At 32.1% G+C, this 16046-nt stretch overlaps 1 protein-coding gene across 7 annotated transcripts in view; it reads right to left on the bottom strand.

Moving 5' to 3' along the window:
• The window catches only part of LOC129946740 (inhibitory POU protein), an 85859-nt gene extending 75811 nt beyond the window's left edge, over nucleotides 1–10048 (bottom strand). For 3 of the 7 annotated variants that reach the window (XM_056057046.1, XM_056057045.1, XM_056057047.1), the window contains exon 1: nucleotides 9039–10040. In XM_056057046.1, coding sequence (XP_055913021.1) covers nucleotides 9039–9164 — 126 coding nt within the window. In that variant the 5' untranslated portion in view covers nucleotides 9165–10040. Of the gene's footprint in view, nucleotides 1–9038 lie in introns of all 7 variants that reach the window. The other 4 variants (XM_056057051.1, XM_056057049.1, XM_056057048.1 and 1 more) reach the window with 4 other exon arrangements.
• Between the last annotated feature and the right edge of the window lie 5998 nt (nucleotides 10049–16046).

The raw sequence follows: 16046 nt of genomic DNA, 5'->3' as shown, positions 1-16046 counted from the left end.
AAGTTTTCATTTTACTTTTCCAAAAAGTTTTACTGTTGTCGTTGGAAATGCATTATATATTGGTTAATGACACAATAAACAAATCAGTTAATAAAATATACTAAAAAAAGAACTTTTGTTTTTAAATAGTTCAGTTTTTTTGACATTCTATAAATAGTATAGTAGAATTGTTGTCTCGGTTCAGGCACTTACTTCAAAATTGTGATAACAAATATTACAAATCCCAATTTTTTAGTCATCCTCATAATTTTAAACTCGAAACCGACATTTAACCTTTGGGTTAATGTAAACACGTTGCATATTTTACTATTTCATTAAAAATTACTTGGTTATTGATAAAATAAGAGAAAGTGCGTGTCCTCCCAAATGTATCACTTTTTTAATGTGCTGATTATTCGACGAAATTTCAGATCCATGATTGAATAAAATCTTTCGCTAAAAAATTAAACACACCAATATAATTTCGATGCATGTTATACATTATTAAAAGGTTTGTTTTGGTGTTTAAGAATTTGCGTCTTACATTTTTTTAATTCTTTGACAATTCGGTAGTGAACGTTATTCTTGAGGAAAAAACAATCGCATTTTTCTATGAGATCACTGCGTCAACGCACATTCTGTTAAGTCTTTCAATACAAGCTACGTATAATGTAATCAAATTTCGTTCTGAAACCCCCCATTTCTTCACGACAAATGTGAACTACAGACTGAATCCTGTTAGAAAAATAAATATGTGCGCATTGAACTTGTGTGGCACCGCAACGTTATCACAGCGTTAGAATGACACAAGTGTACATCGTCTAATGCGTCTAGAGATCGAACATTATGGCTGAATCACAAACACGCTTGAGCTTCGGCTTCGTCTGCGTTACGGATGGGCCTGCTTCGAGGTTGCTTTGAATGACATTTCTATTATTTCATCCCTCCAAAGAACAAATATTTTGTTTGTTGAGATTTGTTTACAGCTGTTGACAAAGCAAATGTTTAGGTAATTGAACTAGAGCTTCCGTTTGGAGTCACATTACGTTACATTACGTTCTTTTCCTTACTATTGTCAAACGAAACGTGAGGTCGAAGCTCCATTGTGATAGCATGCATTGAATTCCTATGGCTGAACTCGTAAACGTCAGGTGAAGCCGAATCTGAAGCGTGTTTATGATTCAGCCATTGTTCGCGCAAACACGGTCTTTTGGGAACCTTTTAAAAAAAATCAAACACTATCAAATTGCATAATTTTGGTGGCCAATTGCCGTCGCAAAAACGATAACCTTCGCGACCAGAAAACTTCTGATGCAATAACCCCATAAATTGACATTTTTGTAGCTTGTTGCATCGATCTCTTGGCATCACTTATCTTCGAAACTAAGTTCTTCATTCGGCAACCAAACAAATAAATAGATTATCAATCATCAAATCGTTCCGAATTAACCGTAGCCGTCATCAGCGGCACTTGCAGCAGCAGTATTTTCGACTGTGCGTGTACTAAGATGGCAATGGACTTGGCTTACGGTTCGAAAAGGTAGCGACGGCATTGCAGGATGGCGCGTAGGCGTAGTAGAGGCCCTATGCCCTTTAAGGGGTACCCAACGGACTTAACAGGTCTGAGGACCTAAGTAAATAAGTGTACTGAGATGATGATTAAGTCTTGCGACATCAGAAAAACTTTCAAACTTCTTTACAATTTTCCTTATTGCTTGCTTGATATTCAATAGGATGAGAAAGTTCCAATGAAATTTGTATTGACACTGACAAAATATCTATGCTTTAGATATGTCTGTTAGATTTGTATCTTCTTTCTTAGGCAGAATTTGGTTATTTGTATTCGTTTCAACCGAATTAATAAAATTACATGTTTAGGAGTGTTTTCATACATAACATCAGACAAAAACGGTTTGTTTTCCAACAAACAATTTCTTCCCCAAAAAGAAAAAAAGGACTTTAATCATATTCCCGTAAATAAATATTCCTAGCAAAATAGCCCTGTTTTTTCCCCTTAGAGTATTACATCAAAACAGCTATAGGAAAGTAATACTATAATTTCTAGACAACCGCGCCGTGAAGAAATATATGTAGACCAAAATGGCATACAGTTTTTTTTCAATGCAAAACAAATATATTTTGTCTTCCAAACAGCCTTTCAAACACTTTAGTTTCGGAAACAATACACTAACAATTCAAATTAATTAAAAACCTGAACAAAATAATTTAGGCACAATTATTGTTCATAATGTCATGGTGGTCACTTTCACGTTCATTTATTTATTTTATAAAAGCAACAAAAAAAAGGTATAAAAAAACATTCCGCAATTAACAAATTCCTGAACAGAAAGGCAGTACTTTAAATACAAAATATACCTATGTATCTGTGCATAATAGTACAAATATATGTACATAAATATATGCGGCTGTCTAACCAATTCAAAATTGCGTGACGAAAAAACTTTAGGTGTTAAAATATTAATGGATGCTTAAAAATTTAATAAGTGTAGATGTAGGATGAAGGTGCGCGCATTGATTTTCTTGTTTTGTATATTTTTTTTTATCCCACAAGGACAACTTTTGGATCAACTCAACATGCATATATAATTTGTAGCATATAAACGCATAGATCCAATTCAAAAGCAAAAACAATATTAAAAACAAAAATAATATAGAAAAAAGGTATTCATACACATATATGCTAATTTACTATACTGATTCGACCGAGCGACCTTAAAATTAAATTACACGATAGCCCACATTGAAAATATTAAATTTTAGGGGAGATGTAAAGGATGGATGGCAGATAAATATAAGATATTCGTATAGATTTTGTTTATTAATTGATTTGATAAACTTTAGTGGGGCGTTTTGATAGTAGTTTGCTAAGCTTTTTTAATTACTAAACTACAGTTTACGAAGAAATATATGCATTAACTTAAGATTGAACTGTTTTATTTAAAATATTGATTACAAATAAAAGGTCCTAATTAATATCATTTAAATAATTGAATTTTCGCTGAATATATTAATGTATACGACTTAGCTTACAAGTTGCAATTGCAGACTATCATCTTCGATACAAATTTTGTTAACATTTTTTCGCTCTCATCTAAAGCACAGGGAAATATAAGATTATAACATATATAAGGCTTTAAATTTTATGTCTATACTGAAAACAAAATCAGAATTGTATATTCTGCGCGAGCGATTTTATGGCATGGTTATCTCTCGGGGAGTCGACCTTAATTGGCCCCCAAGATCGTATGATTGATCGCTTTAAAATCATTCTTATGTTGCTTTTTTAGGTTGCTGCTTTCAAAAACATCATAATCGACACCGTCGGTCAAATTCAGCCTGATTTATGCTCAAACACAAAGAAAACTGGACCTTTCAAATGCGCTCCGCCCATTGAAGCCACAAATAATGTCAATCTCTGCGCAAGTGTTTGTCTCAACTAGAACTATAAACATATATATTATAGTTTTTGAACTATAAACAAAACAACAATTAACTAAAGGATGTAAAGACTAAAACAAGCCTTTAAGACTTTTAGTTACGATAAAACAAAGAGCTTTGAAAATGATTACAACGCTCAAACACCGCCGCAATGTTTCATGCCTTTCGTTGTTTTACAAATATTTTTAGTTAGTTAGTTTTAGTTATAGTTAGTTCCATTACCCCCCCCCCCCCCCTGAAACATTTCAGTCATAATGCTCGCGCTTCCAGGAATACTCATAAGTTTACCCTGGAGCTTAATTTAGGACGTACTGTTAAGTATTTAGATTCTTTTGTTTAACCACTCATTGGGAATGTGCAATGCTTTACCGAACACTGTTTTTCCATTCCATTTTAATATTCAAAATTTTAAGACCAATGTACACCGGTATCTCCTCTTAAATTATTCCCCATTTACCTAACACCTGCACTATGTTTATAAACGTAAACATTTGTAGGATATTGATAAACCCTTGAGTGACTGATATTTTTGTGATAGTTTTGTATTTAAATGCTTTAATTATTTTGGAAGCTTTGAAACATTCCTTTCAGACGTGTTTAAAATACAAATTGCAAGAAATCTAAATTTAAGTGACGAACCAGGCATTCTTTTGGTAAAGAAATGTACATAAATAAGGGATAAATTTAATTTAACAATAACTTTTCTGTATGAAATATCAAGCATACAGTGAAGTGAAAGAGATAATTGCAAAACTATCTGTCATACTCATGAACCTAACCTTAACTTTCTTTAGCATTTAAGGACTAACTCCAGAACAACGTTACAATTTATTTCAAAATCCCGGCTGTGTTCGCAAAATTTACTTAACTTGTGTAAACAAACTTAACTGTCATATTTTTGGACTAATTAAACTCCTCATTAGACTATAAAGACTCCATCACATTTGGGCAAAATTACGTTTTTTTTGCATACCGAAGTCTTTATCGGACCATTAATCTTTATAAAGGGTGATTTTTTTGAGGTTAGGATTTTCATGCATTAGTATTTGACAGATCACGCGGGATTTCAGACATGGTGTCAAAGAGAAAGATGCTCAGTATGCTTTGACATTTCATCATGAATAGACTTACTAACGAGCAACGCTTGCAAATCATTGAATTTTATTACCAAAATCAGTGTTCGGTTCGAAATGTGTTTCGCGCTTTACGTCCGATTTATGGTCTACATAATCGACCAAGTGAGCAAACAGTTAATGCGATTGTGACCAAGTTTCGCACTCAGTTTACTTTATTGGACAATAAACCAACCACACGAATGCGTACAGTGCGTACAGAAGAGAATACTGCGTCTGTTTCTGAGAGTGTCGCTGAAGACCGTGAAATGTCGATTCGTCGCCGTTCGCAGCAATTGGGTTTGTGTTATTCAACCACATGGAAGATTTTACGCCAAGATCTTGGTGTAAAACCGTATAAAATACAGCTCGTGCAAGAACTGAAGCCGAACGATCTGCCACTACGTCGAATTTTCAGTGAATGGGCCCTAGAAAAGTTGGCAGAAAATCCGCTTTTTTATCGACAAATTTTGTTCAGCGATGAGGCTCATTTCTGGTTGAATTGCTACGTAAATAAGCAAAATTGCCGCATTTGGAGTGAAGAGCAACCAGAAGCCGTTCAAGAACTGCCCATGCATCCCGGAAAATGCACTGTTTGGTGTGGTTTGTACGCTGGTGGAATCATTGGACCGTATTTTTTCAAAGATGCTCTTGGACGCAACGTTACGGTGAATGGCGATCGCTATCGTTCAATGCTAACAAACTTTTTGTTGCCAAAAATGGAAGAACTGAACTTGGTTGACATGTGGTTTCAACAAGATGGCGCTACATGCCACACAGCTCGCGATTCTATGGCCATTTTGAGGGAAAACTTCGGAGAACAATTCATCTCAAGGAATGGACCGGTAAGTTGGCCACCAAGGTCATGCGATTTGACGCCTTTAGACTATTTTTTGTGGGGCTACGTCAAGTCTAAAGTCTACACAAATAAGCCAGCAACTATTCCAGCTTTGGAAGACAACATTTCCGAAGAAATGCGGGCTATTCCGGCCGAAATGCTCGAAAAAGTTACCCAAAATTGGACTTTCCGAATGGACCACCTAAGACGCAGCCGCGGTCAACATTTAAATGAAATTATCTGCAAAAAGTAAATGTCATGGACCAATCTAACGTTTCAAATAAAGAATCGATGAGATTTTGCAAATTTTATGAGTTTTTTTTTTTAAAAAGTTCTCAAGCTCTTAAAAAATCACCGTTTATGAACAACCGGACACCTGCATTGTGAATGAGGAATATTGCAGGAAAGTGATTAGTAATTTTTTTTATTTCTCATATCGATGCACATATTTTCTATGAGAGATGGTTCCAAAATCATATAACCTCAATAATTGCACAGTGCTTAGACCATGTACCTACTTCTTATAGTCTGGATAGTTTAAATGTCAAAATTTGACTCACTTTAAGCGTGATGGGTAGTACCCGTGACGTGATAGTAAGTTCGTATTATTGATCTGCAAGTTTTTTCACGGTTACCCCTCTCTTGAAAGCAATAAACAAAATGTCCAATATTCCTACATTGAGCAATTCGGTTGTGGCATACAAATGGTAGGTCCCCTCCATCCTTAAAATTTCTTGCTCATAGGAATGTTTAAGAGTTTTAAGTTTCTAGACCCCGGTTCTCTGCTAGCTATTGCACCACCTTATTTTTTTTAGAAAACTAGAAACGGTTAACGTACTATAAAAGTTGGTGAGAAATTAGACTGGTAAGTTGACGTTAATATAGCTCAGTTGTGGGGGCCATATTTTGGAAATAACAGAACCAAAATTGGTCAAGCAATTGAATTTGTTGGGTTTTATTTAAAAAATACTAGTTATAATTCCCTTTAACTGGAAAATAAGAATTTAAGTTAACATTTCAAATTACAATTTACCCTTAAGATTTTTGTATAAATTGTTATGACACTTCCCAAACCTTCGCAGACAATTGTCATACTAATGGAATGAACAATTCACGATCATACAAAATTCGAATCTGATAAATTTAAATCCTTTAACCTATTTCGTGACTTAAATTTCGTGCATATCATTTAGTGGCACAAAGAAACAACCACATTCATGTTTTTTGGATCAAAAAATGTGTGCAGAATTTTGAACCAATATACGTGTTGAACCAAAATTTATAATTCTAAATTCAAATATGATTTTTCATTACACACTTTTATTTCTGGCTCAAGGTGTTAGAAAACGAAAGTCACTATAGTGTGATTTTAAATAACACTTGTCTGACTCTTTTTTGCAAAGATCCAAAAGTAAAAAGCTCTTTACCTAATCCCACACCATTTCAGAAGAAAAAATCTAAGGTATAGGTCTATCTTTTGAATTGAATCTGTATTCATATAATTGATATCGGTAATGCTGAGCGCAATTATCTGTTTGCATAAATAGTTTGTAAATAATTAATAAATGATGATTCTTTTATTGCACTGTTGAATAAAAAAATATTCATGATTTACCAAAGATTTGTATGAATAAAGATCAAATGACAATAATAATTTTCAAATTGTAAACAAAACGTGCATACCATTTTTAAATGAATAGCTTAAACGTCAAATTGGTTTTGATAACGTAGTTTACCCGACGGAAATAGCAGAAATGAAAAATTTTACCAAGCAAAAAGACTAATAAGTCTTGAAATAAAAAAAATTAAAAACAAATAGTAAGTATTAAGCATAATATTCACAACTGTCAGTTTTACATGTTACAAATGCACCCATCGGCACCATAACGCTATACATATACAAGGTCCAGCAAAAAGATGGGTCCGGCAAAAAGATCTCCCATATTTTAAAAGGCAATGACAAATACATAAACAATTTAACAGACAAATTTTATTGAATTTAATACTATTCCATTTTACATTAAATAATAATTACTTAGTTTTAAACTTTACCGCTTTTTCTATAAATAGCTTTAAATATAAACGTCTAAAAATACGGGAGATTTTTTTGCCGGACCCTGTATTTGGCAATTCCCATTCACCTTTTGAAAGTGTTAAGTCAGGAAAAATTACATTTTGGATTTTATCAAAAAAAATATGGTCCACAAAGATATAAGGTTTTAGATGAGAATAATTGTCGGTATCTCAAAAACTTGACATGATGGACAATTCTAAGTCAATTTTAAATTCAGAACGTCAAAAGCTTTAAGTAAGTTTGGTTGATTTCTATAACAATTAATATTTTTTACTATTGATCTTTTTTCTGATAACATATGCAATATTCTTAATAAAAATTTTACTGATAGTGTAAACAAATCAAAAGTATTAAATGATGTTTTTTGTATAAATGTTTAAAAGTTGATTTGGTTCATCATGGATCATGGGCTTATCTTATTTAGAAGACAATTATAATATGTCATGTTGACATTTGATCTAATTAATAGTCATAATTTCATCCCACGACCATGGGATTTCGTAAATATTTTTGTGGGATGAATACTTTTTTTTAAGGAAAAAACAAAATAAACGTAACACACACTTCAAAGTATTATTAAGTAATTTTGCCCACAAAATAAATGCCGGGGGCCTTCCGTCGGCCAAAAAATTAAATGAAAATGAAAGTTATATTTTTTTAAAAGAGGAAAATTTGCGTTCTTATTTAACATTTTAAACTGTGGAAGAAAAAAAAATTAAAATATATCTTCCAAAAACAAACTTTTTAGTTTTCAAAATTAATCTTAAAAATTATTTTATAACACTTTCAAACTTAGAAACTACTTTTGTTGGATAAATGATTTTAAAAAAAACGTGCTATTTACGTTTATGTCATCACTACTCATAAATACCATTAAGCTGATTTAATTTGGTTTGATTAATTGGAACAATTAAAAGTTCTTCTTTAAGGTCATCCAGGGTTAAAGAAAACAGCTAGAACAAAAATAACAACTAATTTATCGAAGGCTTTCTCACAGAAACTTATCATTTTTAGTGGAGGTTTTCATAGAAACTTGAAGTCCAAAACGGTGATTTATGTATAACCATAAGAAAGGTTTTATCAATCAGGCTAATAAATTCTACAAATATTCGAAAATTATTGACGTTTGAAATTTTAAGCCGTAGTTTTCCTATTAAATTACTAAAAGTACTCAATTATTTATGAATTATTTTGAAATAAGAGATACATATTTCAGGAAATGATCGGCTTTTGGCCTTTAAAACAAAACAAATTCTTGTTATTATTAACAAAACGAAAACAAATTGAGTAGTGAGTTCAAAAAACAACATCCAATTTGAAGCATATCTGTTTCTTGTTCCGACCCTAAAAAAATCCAATAATAATTACTTTTTTGAAATGCTACTAGTCGAAGAACGTTTGATGCCGCTTGGTGTTTTCCACAGACCTATAACTTGTAACCCCTCTGATGGTCTCCTTTGAACTTCGAGATTATAAATTCATTATCTATTTTTTTTTTAATTGTAATTATTTATAAATTGTTAATAAACAATAATATTTAGATAACAACAAGAAAAAAAAACAAAATTACACATACCGACGGGTTGGTCATACATCTCCGCATTTGATCTGGACCCCGATAAGATGGGCTGTATCGGCCTGGAAAACAACTCGGTGTCCCCATTTTCATTTTATCAGGTGTCGAATACATCGACATCGTCATACAGCCGCCAACGAAATCTTCTTCCAGTTTTAACGCCCTAGAGGCGTCAAAAGACGTGGGAGAATAAATTTTGAATCACTATCGATATTTTTTTAAATAAAAAACACAACGATTTCGCTTATTCGCGCTTTGCAGTAGCTTAATTGACGAAAACTCTTTTATCTAAACCGTTATTTTCTTCTTTAATTTTTTTAAATTTTATTTTCGCCCTCTCTCTCGCTCTATTTTTCAATTGGTGAGAATAATTTAAAATTAATGCAAACTTATAAATTATTCTGGAACTTTAGATAAGAAGACGACGACGACGGACGTAGATAGGTATTTTAAATTCACACGTGTTTGACCTTTACAACAACAAAATAACCTTTAAGATTAGTTGTTAAAACACTCTTGAAAAACTTTTTCACTTTTTTTCATTAAAAATTTACACAAAACGAAGATTTTATTATTTTTTCTTGTTGTTGTTTTATTAGAATATTTTGTTGTATCACTTGGAATAATTTGTATCTATATTTCAGTTGTTATCCATTTAAAAAAGAAGATGTGCTTTCGTCGAGGACGTCGATGATGCGTTAAATATCTTATCCAATTGTGATACTGATGTCAAGGTACCGAAAACTGAATTATGTTCCAGGAATGAATAGTAGAGAAAATATACAATAGTGAGCAGCTTTTGTGTTTTGCTTATAACTTTCACAAAGTTAATATTTACAGTATTAAGCTAAAAATAACAATTGCACATCTATGAATGCGTTCGAATCCTCTTTAAAATTCTAAGCCCATATAAAGTTTAACAGATTTTTACAACTAGACACGAAGAAAGGATAACGAATTCTTTAGCACGTCTGTCTGTGGCAATGGTATTCTTTCTCTCCGATTGTCAAATTTTCATCGCAAGGGTGGTGCTAAAGTGTGACCAACCCTGTAAGTTCATTTTGGAGATATATGAACCCTCGTTGTTTAAGAGATGACGCATGAATAGGGTGGATTGGGGGCGTTAACAAAGCTGTTTTTATTGTACTTGTGTTTGTCGTACAATTGTTTTTGATTGGTTAATTATGATGACCATTGATGAATATACGTTGAATAGTTTTGTTGTTGGTGTTGCTGTGTGTTATAGGTCACAGGATTAAAAGTTTTTGTGTGTTAATCTTTAAGTAAATTAGAACGGCGCTTCAAGTCTCTCCCGAATTTAGAAGGCTTATTTTGTAAATCAGCAGGGGAAAATGTGAGTGTGATCCTAGGAAAAGTTTATCGATGAAATTGAGAGTTATTTTAGTTGAGCACATTTAAGGGTATATTCTTGGTATGTTTTTGGGGTGAGGCTGAACAGAGCATGCGCTTGAAAATTTAGTTTACTTTGTTCGTTGATTTTCAAACGAATATCTATAGATGAGAACCAATACACTCAAATGATATAAGCTTTTTCAATGTTTTTTTTCAGGATATGTTTACCTCTTTTGCACTCAGTTAGTCGCCACAGTAAGGACAGGACACAAATAATATTAGAAACATCGAATCGAATCATCTGTCGAGATTAAATGTGGGTATAGGTTTAGGTACGAACCTATATATAGGTTTGTTTAATGGCAAACAAAACTATTTTAAAAAATAAAACATAGTTTTAGGGATACTCGTATCTATTGTATAGATACGAGTATACGGCAAATGTTCGAAAAAGATTTGGACATTTATTTTTTGTCTTCAACGGTTTTCCATACATCACAGGGAATATCCATTGTGAAAGATATAAAAATATAAACTTGCATATAGATACATCCTTATGAATACTTTTTTTTATCTATACATGTAGACAGGTAGGTATGGAATCTTTAAAAAAAAAACGGAAGAGAGAAATAAATTAAATCATCTTGTTGTTCACTTGCGAATTCCGGAAATTGGTACAGAACATACAATTTAAACCTCTAAATCTTATAACCCTTTTGGGATTCCTCTGTCCTTTCGGATACAACCAAATGGTTTTGTTTCAGTCTATATGTTATAGCAAAATATTCTTTAGCAGAAAGCTTTTAAAATGTTCGGTCTTAATGGGGATTCCATGATTTTATTTGTCGTTGAATTCCGTCAATATATTTGACATTGTTCTTCCCATAGTCAATAAATAGTTTTTGATTTTAAAAAGATCTATTGTTTTTGTTATGTATCGTTAAAATAATATATTCTAAACTATTTAGTACCCGCAATTTCATAGGTGCAGGATTAGTGCTTAAAAAACTTATTTAAATCTCCAAAGTTCAGTCATCGGAATTGATTCTGCGCTTGACAGGGGTACCCTGAGGGACTTTTGACTTTTCGGATGACTTAGAATCCCATTGAGATAAAGATAATCAGCTTTCAGGAACAATTTGTTATTACCAAATATACATTGCATATAAAGTATTACTTTGTTTAATCAGTTTGTGTACACAATACCTTAATACTATTCTAATGTATACCAAACAACCTATAATATTTCAAACTTTTATGAAAATCCATTCAGTTGCTTTCGAGTGAATCAGAAACAAACATCCATACAAGGAGTGTTTCTTTAGAGCGTGGTTTTTAATCTGGCAATACTTTATACTAGTCTTTTTGACAGCTGTCACTTGATTTACCTAATCAGTTCAGTTTGTCATTTTATAACCAATAGACATATTCCTGAACAACTTTTGCAAAACATGCATATTTATAACCAAAATATTTTTTCTCTTCGCACGACGCATGAAGGAAAGTTTTGGTAAAAAACATTATCTCCCGTAGAGGCTAAAGAGGTTGGCTCCAGGGTCGTGCGATTTGTCTACGCGGATAAACCCTTGACGATTAATGTCCTTGGAAGATAAAACATGCTGACATACCACCCTAAAGTGGAGCCACATAGAAAAAATGGATCGAAAATTGGGCTTCCCGGCTGGAATTTAATTGAGCTAACCGAGGTGGCCACTTTCCCGAAATAATTTTTCAAACATGATGGCAAGTCCTTATCTTTGTATTAAAGCTAAATTCTTGTCCTTGACAATAAATTATATAATTTATATTGTTTGTTCAAATCGACTCGTCTTAAAAAACATTCTTTATCACAAACTTTGTGGAAGATTTGCTTTTGACAGCCCATTGCAGCCAATTATTCATTTTTTGGTAATAAGCACAGTTTTCATTCAACGGAGATTGGAGATTTTCTTTTTTTGTAAACAAAGGTGTCCATCAAATTTTTTTCCAAAAATTGTATAAATATCAAAAACAATATTTTGAGCAGAATCGAACAATTTTGAATTTAATACTATCATTTGTTTTCAAAATGTTCAAATCGAAAATCATTTTTTACCAAATTGTATTAGTATTTTTGTAAAGTTTTTATTTTTTAAACAAAAAATAATTGTCCATTGAATTTTCTTAAAATTATATAGAAATTAAATAATTATAAAGGCAGCAAAATTACATAGTTATTCCCGAGATATTTAAGACCAGAAATTTTTATCAGTACATGTTTTTTGAAAAAAAACGAACGTCAATTTGATTTTTATAAAAATATTACCAGATGCTTATACATTAGCCTTCGTTAGATTTATGTTCAAAAATATTCGGGATGCCAAATTTGTTTTCAATTTTTTGTTGATTTATAAAAATTGATTTTTTTTTAAAATAAACTAGTCTCATTTTATTATAAAGTGAACTTCAGGTCGGTAGCGATATTGACGCGTGAGAAATTTGGAGCAAAACAAAAACTTAAACTCAATCTTTTGAAAGTCTGTGCATTCTTTTATGTTATTACCCGTGTTTTGTTGAAAAATCTATCTATAGTAAAACAATATCCATAACATCGATAAAAGTAAGAGTAGAATCTAACTACGGATGGGTTTTTGACATTTATATGAGTCTCGAATGGATCTTTTGTGATTTCGTTCTCAAACGTTGGTACAACTGATATTGCATTTGTATCTCGATGGCTGTGTTCGTTTAAATTTGTCAAATAGAAAATTTTGACATTTTTTGACGTTTCAAGGTCAAAAAATAGATTTTTAGAAAGATGTCCAATTAACGGTTTTTTATAAATCAAAAAAACTGAAACAAAAATGTTTCACCTCGAAAATTTTACGAATACAAAATGATTTTATCTCCAAAACTATCTTGTGCAACGAAAAACAACGTTTTAAAGATCTACTAAAATTTTGAGATAAATCGAATTGACAGTTTTTTTTATAAAAAATAAAAATCTAAAAAAGAACATTACTCAAAGTTGGTAAAAATTGATTTTCGACTCCAATATCTTTTCAAAGCTTCAAGTTATTGGCTTTAAACTACTTTTATCCTTTAAAAAATATTGTTGTCAACATTCAGCAAAATTTTGTGAAAAATCGAGTTAATAGTTTTTTTTTACAAAAAATAAAAATTTAAAAGAAAATTTACCAACAATTGGTAAAATTAGATTTTCGACACAAATATATTTTCAAAAATTTGAGATTATGGCTTCCAACCAATTTTAACTTTTGAGAATTTTTTTTTAACATACGGACAAATTTTGAGAAAAATCGAATTGACATCATATTGATAAAACTTGGTAAAATTTACTTTCGACTCAAATAGCTTTTCAAAAATTTAAAATATTGTATCCAAATCTTTTTTATTTCACACTAAATATTGTTTCCAATACTCAGTATTTCTTCAAAAATCCTACAATCCGTTTTTTTTTTTCATAAAAAAAAGTACACAAATTTGTTAAAAATTGATGTTCGGTTCTTGACATCTCTCAACTTAATTTCATTCATCCAATTTGTAAAAATTTAAGAAATTCTACTTAAATTGGTAAAAATTTGTTTTCGACTAAAAATCTATTTAATAAAACTAGATTTTCAAACTAACTTCTACTATTTCTTTGTATGATTTTTTTGGTAATTTTGAATTTTTTATGAATAATTCAACTGATAACTTTTTTAACCCTACACGAAAACTTACAAACTTTTAAGCAAGACAAATCGACAGACGGGATGGGAAGTTATCAGTGTGGGTCGCATCCCATTATTTTATTATTCTGACATTTCTTCTTTCAGTTGTACCAATTTTTAAATACAAAAATTTGGCTACTGCGGATCGTTTTGTTGGCAATTTCTCACTGTACTACATATGGTATACCTAAAAAGCTCACTTATTATCTGTATATAAAATTTATTTGAAGTCGATATGTCTACGTGTACTTGAGATATGGAAGACAAAAAAAGCTTTGCCGAACGTACGTTCACACGCACACTCAGAAAACTAAAAAATTTTGATTTAAATTCTATGGACCTTGAAACGTCGAGAAATTAAAAAATTTTCAATTCGAGCAATCGGCTCAATACAATTAACAAAGTTCAAAAGTTTCAAATGTTGAATTGTCAGATTTACATGCATGTTTGAAATTCAACTCGCCGATACAAAAATTGATTTAGCCAACTTAAAAAATGTAAGTAATTGTTATAAGTGTCTTAATGACTTCAGTTTTTAAATACTTCTTATGTTTTGTTGTCTTATAACATGGTGAGCCATCTTGCATGTATCGGCGGTCATTTAAATACAATTCTTCAATTTTAGTAAAAACTAAAAAGAAACTTGGTTAACATAACTTTGTCAAGCCCTACTTTGGACCTTATTTTAGAAGAAAAATGTTCCTCTTGTTATAATAGCCGAGAATCCGCATCAAATCGTCAAGTTTCTGCAAAGCTCCTAGATCTAGCAACTTTGTTTATTAACGGAGACGCTTAGATGAATTTTCGCCAAAATGGTTGTCCAATTTCTAAAACCTTAAGACCCAAAATGAAGACTTTAACCCTTTAAGTGAATAATCCGAAATCTTTGTGCAGAATTCTTCTCTGGCTATAGTGCGTGGAATTTTGAACAGTTGAGATCGATGTCAGGGTGATGTTCGTGAAATTAAAGCACACGAAACGGGAACCATGAGTGTTATACACTGAAATACAGGGTCCGGCAAAAAAACCTTCCGTATTTTTAGACGTTTATATTTAAAGCTATTTATAGATAAAATGGTAATGTTTAAAACTAAGATTATTTTATTTAATGTAAAATTGCATAGTATTTAATTTAAACAATTCAATCGAATTTGTCTGTTAAATTGTTTATTTATTTGTCATTGCCTTTTAAAATATGGGAGATCTTTTTGCCGGACCCCGTACAAGTCTAACGAATTGCTAAAACTGTGCACAGTAGCCACAGAGTGTTCTTCATATCGGCTTAAAAGGCCATCCAAACACTTGGGGTCTTCAATTTATTGGCGATCATACACAAGGAAGTGACTTTATGATTCGCGGTGACGGACGTAGCGGCAACGCCTTTGCGTCTTACAATACTCAAAAAGGCCGCGGCATTATGGCGTACACCACTCTTAAACTTAAAGAAAATCGTTTCCAGACTCACAACCCTCCTCTTCGGATGTGGAACTGCAACGGCAAAATATGATTAGCTTATTAAATTTCGACCTACACAGCATTGTACAATGGGGAATAAAAAATCGTGTGGAATTTAATGCTTCGAAAACGCAATGCTGTCTTGCATCGTTAAAGCGAGATATACCGTCTTTGCCACTATCTATGAGTGGCACTTGCATCAACGAAACAGAAAATCTTGACATCCTAGGAATGTGCATCAGCAACCACCTTTTGTGGAGCGATCACATACGCGATGTTGCCAAAAATGCCGCAAGATGCCATCTGCTCTGGCTACAATCTACAAAACCTATATACGTCCAAAACTTGAATATAACTCTCATCTCTGGGCTGGTGCTCCAGTAACTAATTTAAGCCTCTTGGACAGTATTTAAAAAAGAGATTTTAAAATGATTGGTGACATTAACATCATCAACTCGTTTACATCACTCGAACATCGACGCAAGGT

Source organism: Eupeodes corollae, chromosome 2 (assembly GCF_945859685.1).
Source record: "Eupeodes corollae chromosome 2, idEupCoro1.1, whole genome shotgun sequence".
Taxonomy (NCBI): domain Eukaryota; kingdom Metazoa; phylum Arthropoda; class Insecta; order Diptera; family Syrphidae; genus Eupeodes; species Eupeodes corollae.
The sequence above is the reverse complement of the archived record's forward strand: the minus strand, read 5'-3'. Positions and strand labels throughout refer to the sequence as shown.